Source organism: Anopheles funestus, chromosome 2RL (assembly GCF_943734845.2).
Source record: "Anopheles funestus chromosome 2RL, idAnoFuneDA-416_04, whole genome shotgun sequence".
NCBI classification, from domain to species: Eukaryota; Metazoa; Arthropoda; class Insecta; order Diptera; family Culicidae; genus Anopheles; species Anopheles funestus.
In genome coordinates this window covers 48,603,865-48,612,173 of record NC_064598.1, presented here as the reverse complement: position 1 = coordinate 48,612,173, position 8,309 = coordinate 48,603,865, and the positions used below count along the sequence as shown (strand labels likewise).

The window sequence follows — 8,309 nt, the reverse complement described above, 5'->3', positions numbered from 1 at the left end:
TAGTCAGAAAAAACAGGCAACGTGTTTATTTCTGGATTTGGTTGCAACCCCCGGGACCAGAATCCGCTTCCTTGCGAAGGCTGCATAAAACGAAGAGACAACAGAAATCCAGTTCATCATTCGATTGTTTACGATGATAGCGATGGTGTGAGTATAGTGTTGATGGTAGTAGCTTTGTTGTTGCGGAAAATTTATGACAAATTTTGATCTATTGTTGGCGTACCTCGGCACTCCGTTCCATCCCCGAGCAAACCACTGGGAATTGACTGTAGGGAATTGTATGAACGGCAATGGAGTTTTCATGCATACGACGTGTTAATCATCCCACTAACAGCCCCCTGGATGATCCCAACCACCGTTCTTGGTGGTCCTTCGCACATCGGAAAATGGTTTGCTTCCCGTTAGATTGAGAAAGGATTTAATTTCAGCATACATATGGATAAACACAGGGACACCAAACGAACCTTTGGTCGAACCCTTTTTGTGTTCCTTCCCCGGCCTCCAAAAAGGTTGCTTTCAGTTTGAGTTGAGTTTTCATTTAGCACACAATTCACTACCCATCCCCTACCGGGAACAGCTACCGAACATGTTTTCCATATTTGTGAAACGACCCTACCAAACGTAACAGATAAATTAATAAGACTTTGAAAAGTTCCCTTTTCTTTGGGTTGTAGTTTGCCAGCATCATTGGCAGCAAGATTTTGCAGGCTTCCAGGCCCAGATTGACCGTAGGCGACCGTTCGACATGAACCACTTCAATTCTTAACATCCAAAATGATAATTAACTCCCAGATTGCGCTCGGCTGGGATTCTTTGCGGAGGTTTTCAGGAATCATCGTAAATTCATGGCGATGGGTAACATCTTCTCTGTACAGTAAAGAATATTAGAAACGAATGGATAACAGGCAGTGAAAAGTTTGGAAAAGTTATCCAAAAACCCCAATGTTTTGTGGTTAACATGAATGTCCGCAAGAAGTCACTGCCCAAGTAGCCAAATTAATAAAAATGCAACCATAACGCTGCTTGCAGGCTGCTTAACGAAAAAACGAACCTTGCCCGAACCTTGGGGTCGTTTAAACTGCACACCGTACTCGATGGAACTATGGAGCTTGTTAGTGGTCGGTTAATGGTTCGTTATGGAACTATAAGGTCCATCAATAAGCACACGATACTCGATGGAACTATGGGGCTTGTTATTGGTCGGTTAGTGGTTCACAATGGAACTACAAGGTTCAACAAGAATCACACGGTACTCGATGGTATTTTGTTTACAATCCCATCGCTAATCTGTCAAATGTCGGCATCGCAAAACGACGCCATGTGCTACGAAAAGTGAACTTTAATAATGCAATGTTTTCCGGTGGAAAAAAAATCGGTGGAAATTTAACGTAAACGCGATCAAATGAAAGCGCTGTCGTCTTCTGTGCGTGAATGTAAACGTTTCTTGTGTCGTTTATTTTACCTCAAATGATAAGTTTTGCCTTGACTGCTAACTGCTAACAGTTCCTTATGCCCTCAAGCGTCCACAGTTTCAACGATGTTAAACGGCATCTTTCGACATTCAAAGAAAATATTGTGATTGTGACTGATGTCTGGAGGATGTATAAATGCAACTCCAAGCAGAAATGAGTCATTTTTTCACATTTTCTTTGGTTTTTTGTAATATAATAATATAATAACATTAAAAATAATAATAATAACATAATCTTGCGTGAAAATAAAACTTGCATAAATACTTTCTTTAACATTTTGACGTTCAGGCTGCTTAAGGGTCGGTTAAAAGTACGGCGAACTTTGAAGCTGTTTATCTACTGCAAAAGTCGTATTAGAGAAGCGATCTTTAGCGTGCTCAAAATAGCTGCTTAAGATAATTTGGCTATTTGGGTGCCAACGAGGCATACAAATGCAAATAAAGTTTAAACGTTACCTTAAAATTACGAGACTTTTTCGATATTTTTTTTTTTTTTTGCAAAAGTATAACGTTAATGTTAAATGAATTCGAAATAAATTAAATCCACCATGTGATAACATGCACAGAACACCATAATCATTTTTATGGTAAATTACTAACTCATCCACAACACGCTTGGCTGCAGATGAAGACAGAAGTTGGTAGAAAATTGTTAAAAACTCACTTACCTGTGGCTAATTGAGCTTCGGGCACGGACTCACCAAGGTTATACTGGAAGTAAATAAATAACCATTTCAACTGGAAGAACCTTCCAGTTCGGTTAAAAAGGTACTAGCTAAACTTTTCTGGACCGAAGCTTTTTCGCTACCACACCCTTGCCGTTACGATTCCCAAGTGCTGGATGGATGGATAACGGGTTTGCACCGTACCAAAAGTTAATTATTCTGCCAAAAACTTATTTCACCGACCGGAAAGCGATTCGGGATAATGCTACCAGCTTTATGTCTGCAAATGACAACATTATATTTTCAGAAGACATGTTGCAATAGGCACATAGGCACATTGGAGCGTCTATTATTTAAGTTTTAGTTTAATGAAAAAAATATGATTACATGACACCTTGACGTGTAAATAGTTTGACCTCAAAATTATTCAATAATTTCCACCGTGGCGCCTTATACGTCGATACCGGAACCGATCCTTACGTCCGTGAGCCTTCGCTGGAATCCAGCGTGACGGTATTGGGAGTGGTTCCCTTGGTACCTGCACACCGCAGTACATGATGTTGATCAGCAAAGCGTCATACCACGATAGACTGTTCCTTTGTCCTAGCTCACCATTCCAAGGCACTTTGGCACGCATCGTGTCCAGTACGCTCGGTCGTTTCGAAAACGCATCACTCCGATAGTGCATGATGCTGCCAAGATCGTACGGTACGTGGAAGGTGGTCGTGTTTGCTGGATTAACCAAGTCAAAGTTACTTTGAAAAGCTGAAAAGTAAAGCAAACATAAAGAACATTCGATAGTAAAAAAAATTTCATTTGACTTACATTCATCCGGTAGCATGTTCTCGTATAAGATGGCAACGTAACGATCACGATCGAGGCGATTATGTTCGTGATAGAAGCCGAGTGTGTGCATCAGCTCATGCACTGGTGTTGTGAGTGAATTGGCACAACCTTGCTGTAGGTTGAGGATGGTTCGTTCAACACCACGACCTACATCACTCCAACAGCCGGCATTGGAATTGTCGATTGAAACGTAAGCAACGTCCTGTCCGCTGCGTCGTCTACGAAACCGAACACAGGTGTGTCGTTCGAATTCCCGCATGGCTGCATTTATGAACTCCAGTTCAGCTGAACCTGTTTTTTGGTGAGAATGCAAACCTATACTATAAACACGTTTGATAATAATGCTTGCCCTTAGTACTTACTAAAGCTGCCATCAATCGAATAGACAACGGTTGCATTTGGCCATCGGTAGGCAGCATCTGGTGGTCCCGCCAGAGCATTCTGAAAGCGAGGCCTTGGAAGTCTCATATCTCCACCGGCAAGGTTCCCCAGTTCCCACGGTTCCAAATCCGACGTTGGATCATGGTTTCGGACGAGTGAATCTGTTATTAAGTTTAAATAAAAGTATTTTTGAAATGCCACAGTTTAATGGGTAATATTCATTCCTATTTACACGCCCTTACCTACGGATGTATCAATCACACGGTACAGAGTACTACCGAAGATGGAAAGATCGATCGGAATCAATTCACAGGAAACATACTGCGTGTTTAACACAGTCAGCCACACTAACCTCGACACCCAGCTCCTATACAATGTTCGCATTCTTACGATCCAAGCTAAACTGATCAAACAAAGTTCTTCCGCATGGAACTCGACCGTGACTCAACTACAAATACGCTCCATTCATGAAACACAATAAAGGAACTGTATTCCCAGTACGTCATAGTCAGTAAGTCTATCTCTTTGGCCTATTGCGATATTAGTCCAGGGATGCCTTAGGACCATGGTAGGTAGTCGACCCGGCGCTACACTATACATCTCCGGTGTGTAGTGCATAATGCTTTCAAAGTCGTAAGGCAGCGGAAAGGCAAACTCCGTCCAAGGTTGAACGATTTCATAATTGTACAGGGTCACGGGATGCCTGATTATGTTGTCGTACAATACGCACAGGTAATGGTCGCGATCGGGTCGTGTGTGTTGATGCAGAAAGCCTATCACGTGTAGTAACTCGTGCAGTATCGTTCCAGCGCGTTTAGTGCACTGTTTCGGGAGGTTCATATACTAAAAGAGATAAAAAAAAACAATTAATCTTTAAGCTTTAATCTATTTTCTATTGCGATTTATCTTCTTACCGTTTGTCCATGTGGTTGACGACCCGTATCTGCCCAACAACCTGTTCCCAACTTGTTGGTTACAACGAGATAATGACTTTCTGAGGTTCGTGGCATGAATCGCAAACAAGACCGTTTGGCCAATAGCTCCATTGCATCTGCAATGTATGAGAGTTCTATTTCATCTAGAAATGATGAATGGAAATTTAATTACTACCCACAGCCAGGGTTGTGTTTTTTTAATCATTTACCGAATAAGCCATCGTAAAGATACGGTATCGTAGCATTAGACCATCGATAGTCCTTCGGAAGAACGTGTTCCACAATATTCCCATATCGTCGTCTGTATGGTGTGCAATCTTCCGTAACTGAATTCGGGTTTTCTGTAGAAGTATTTAAGAAATTATTACATTTTATACGTTGTAAAATTAGAAAGACATGTGAATCGAGTTATTTACTGGATTGTTTTAGAGATATACACAAAATGAAACTCACAAAAACCGTTCTACTACGAACCATCTTTCACAAAGCTTACCAACAACTGAGAGATGATCGAGAGTTTTCGTTAGTGTTCACCGTGAGAAGAGAGAAACAACAAACAATTGCACTTATACACTCGCCTATGTCATCGTGAGATACTAAAAGAATGAAAATAGACACCGTAAACCAGCACACAGATTAGTACAAGCTGATGATGCTTTTGATTGAATTTGTTCATTTTGTTTTCTTCATTAAATAATTTCCATACAAACAACCAGTTGTTTTTTTTTGCGAATACTTTTTTTCCTTATTCATTTTCTCTTTTGTTTTACTCATAATAAACACATTACTAGCGTTTCTCAGTTACTTCTTCTTGCTTTCGCGACTTGCTTAACCAAGCAACAACGAAAAGGGGGGGCAACAAGATAGTGGTGAGCATGTTGTGGGGCGAAAGGGAGAACCAATTTAGCTCGTAGGATTTATACCTTCACTACAGAGCAACAAAACTTCAATGCATTGGCTGCCTTACTTGTGTTTCGTTATTGAAATAGTCTTGAACTTGCTAAATCAACTAAATGTTCTAACAGTGTTTCTTTGCTCTAGTAGTGTTTTTGTTTCTGGATTCATTTTTACAAATGTTTATACTTCTGTTGATTGGGTTTGTGTTTTTTTCTCTGTGTATAATCTTCTGTTACTAAGTACTGAAAAACGCTGGCAGTGAGCTAATGCAACTCAAAAACCACTTTTTTCTGGTTTAAAAGTAAACGGGACCAGAAAACGAAACTCAAACACTCTACACCTGTCGTAAATATAGGGGCCAAAGTAGGTACTTTACACACGTTGGTTTTGTTACCTTTGAGGTGCGCCGGTTCGACCGCCTAAACTAAGCACTAACGATTGTGTTGCCGTAAAAACGAAACGCACCATTGCTATCGTACTAAATGAGTTGTTTGGATCTGTAGTCTAAAATTGTTCAACCAGCCATCTGAGACATCCGGAGCCGCAGAACGTTTTCATTCGGCGGCGTTAGTTCTGCCAGGGGTTTATCGTATCGTATCACTACTACCTTACCAGCCTTTCCCAATCGATCCCACCTATATTACCGGAGCATTTATTGTTATTCCATCGGATATATCTGTTGTTCGCTTTCTTCTGTCTTAAGTTTAATTAAGTGTATCGGGGATTTTGGGTTTTCTAAAATAGTGTTTCATGTTTTAATACACATCTCATTCATCAACATTTCTTCGTTTACCTGCTAGTTATCATATTTTAAAGGTGTTTAAGAGTACATTGATATTGTATTAGTGTTATTATTACCTTATATCATTTACTTGTTAGTGATTAAATACTACTAAATATGGGTGTCGTGACAGCACACTACTAACCTTACTTCAAGCACATTCCTCATCATCCTTACATATCCTCACCATTTGTGTTTATACACATTATTCATTTTTTTTTGTCTGTAATCATCATTCCAGGGAGGGAAAAAAACACACACACGCACGCTCGAATTTAAATGAACGAGGTGGAGGAAAATGGTAGCAGTCAATACATGAGTGAACGTATGCAATTGAGTGCATTTTTGCTCCCAACAATACACAATATAGAATGCCCTTTTTCTTCTGCTTTTTGTTACTACGCAAAATGGTTGTGTATAGTATCTCTTAGTCAAAACCTTAAAATATGCATTCGATGCCAGAATCGTTTGCAGCAACACGCAACACGCAATGTACCGTCCATTGTTTCCATTTGGTTGTGTTTAGCGCTTGTGTATCTACTTGTAATCAGGATCTAGAACCATTGGGAGAATTATTGTTTTGTTTGCAACTTCTATGATCGAAACGCTTGTGTTACAACAGGGGAAGTTAGTGTGTTGGCAATATGATATCGCCTTCGTATTATTTCTTCCACTAAACCGCGCTACCACTTACACACACGATCATCAAATCGTCGGCGCAACGACGTTTCTTACAGTTATGCATCTTTTACCACTACCGAAAGCTAGGCATCATCAATTCACTCCATTACTCCTTGCTATGTGACGATTTTCATCCGCTACATGGGGCATACTATTACTTTACTGTGAATTATTCGGTACGCTTGTCGTTTCATTACTCCGCATCCACTTTGTTAAAGTTAATAAGGCAATGTCATAAACGAAAATTATTTTCTCTCGTTTTCCTAACTCCATTAAATTGTGTTTAGATTCATTCGTTTCTCATGTTGTGTCTCAGTTTGTATAAGTTTTTTTGTTGTTTTACTGTTGTGTGTTTATATGTGAGTTTCCTTAGGTTTTCATCTCCTATGCTTAAGTAACATTAGATTATACATTTTATCGAGAGAGTGTGTTGTATTTTCAAAAGATGCGTGTGTGTGTGTTTCATGAGCATGTGCAGTAGAGATGTCACAATACTGTGTTTTAATCCAATGTTTCTTCAACACTCACTTCTTTGTTTTGTTACATATTTGTTATAATATTTCCATTTTGCTGTTATTGTTTCCGTTTTGTTCTTTTATGTTTCACTTCATTTCATATCTTTTCCAGCTGCTTGTTGCGAGTTTATAATATAGAAAACAATGCTGCTAAAAACACACTTTAGCAAATCAACTAAAATGTTCACCATTCGATAGCAAAGTCCAAATGCTTCTTTCCGGTTTGATGTAGCGTTTTCATACAGCTTCCCTTACACACCCTTTACTGCTGCCAGGTGTTTACGGATAGCGTCCCGAATACATTTTTTCTTCCTGTTTTGGAGTGGCCTGCCCGAGTGACTTATCTTCGTAGTAAACAATAGCATTGTATAAATGTATAACGTACTAAGTTGCTGTGTTCAGTTGTAGTGCCCGCGTAGTGACGGTACGCTCAGTTCCCTGCGCTCACAACAATACCGCACAGATAAAGATTTTAAAACGATCGCTTACGGCTAAGAGTAACGGGGGAAAAAGTTTGTTATAGGTAAATGGGAAATCATCCTCAAACAGCTTTACACACACACACACGCACACTCTGGTGTGCGATTTCCTAGAACGTAGTAAAACTTATCTCATTCTGCCCGAACCCGACCATTTCCGGTAAAGGTTCGCGCGGTTAGCAACTATTGACAGGGTTGTTTGTAGTATTTACGTGTAGCACTGGAAAAATATATCTCTGCTTATAACTCTATAACGCTGCCTTGGCCATTCTTACCACTTCTAGCATCTAGCAATTGTATGTCCGAACGTTACACCTATATGCATCCCCATCCGGAACATCACCGCTCCGCTTAGTACACTAAACTTCCGTTCCGACAATGGGTCGAAGAAAAATGTGTTTATAGTAAAATGCGCCCCATCGAAAAGAATCAGACCAAACGCTCAACAGAAATGCTTACTACGGGACGACCTCGTCGGAACTAATCCACAGCCTGATGCACACAGTGTGAGTTGTATCTAAATTCTAACCAAAACTGTTCAAATCTGTGTCCTACGGTAAAGGTTTTGTGCGAGCATTTCTTCTAAAAACGCTCAACAAACACAAACGCAAAGAGTGACCAAACGGGGTTCGGTATGTGAAACGATTTCAACTTCAGC

At 40.1% G+C, this 8,309-nt stretch overlaps 1 protein-coding gene across 1 annotated transcript; it reads right to left on the bottom strand.

The window, feature by feature from the left end:
- Window positions 1-1,907: 1,907 nt before the first annotated feature.
- LOC125760922 (hatching enzyme 1.2-like) lies at window positions 1,908-3,856 on the bottom strand. The gene is made up of 4 exons (XM_049421521.1): window positions 3,606-3,856; window positions 3,345-3,524; window positions 2,962-3,273; window positions 1,908-2,901 (listed from the first exon to the last, which is right to left on the bottom strand). Exons 1-4 carry the CDS (start codon window positions 3,745-3,747, stop codon window positions 2,564-2,566), a joined length of 972 nt encoding a protein of 323 aa, XP_049277478.1. The 5' UTR covers window positions 3,748-3,856; the 3' UTR covers window positions 1,908-2,563.
- Between the last annotated feature and the right edge of the window lie 4,453 nt (window positions 3,857-8,309).

Bases quoted from the DNA above. Each gene is read 5' to 3' on its own strand.
- LOC125760922 (XM_049421521.1), bottom strand. From the start codon at position 3,747: ATGCGAACATTGTATAGGAGCTGGGTGTCGAGGTTAGTGTGGCTGACT. The intron at 3,525-3,605 runs GTAAGGGCGTGT...ACTTAATAACAG, and splicing joins TGTGATTGATACATCCGTAG to ATTCACTCGTCCGAAACCAT. The intron at 3,274-3,344 runs GTAAGTACTAAG...ACCAAAAAACAG, and splicing joins TTCGATTGATGGCAGCTTTA to GTTCAGCTGAACTGGAGTTC.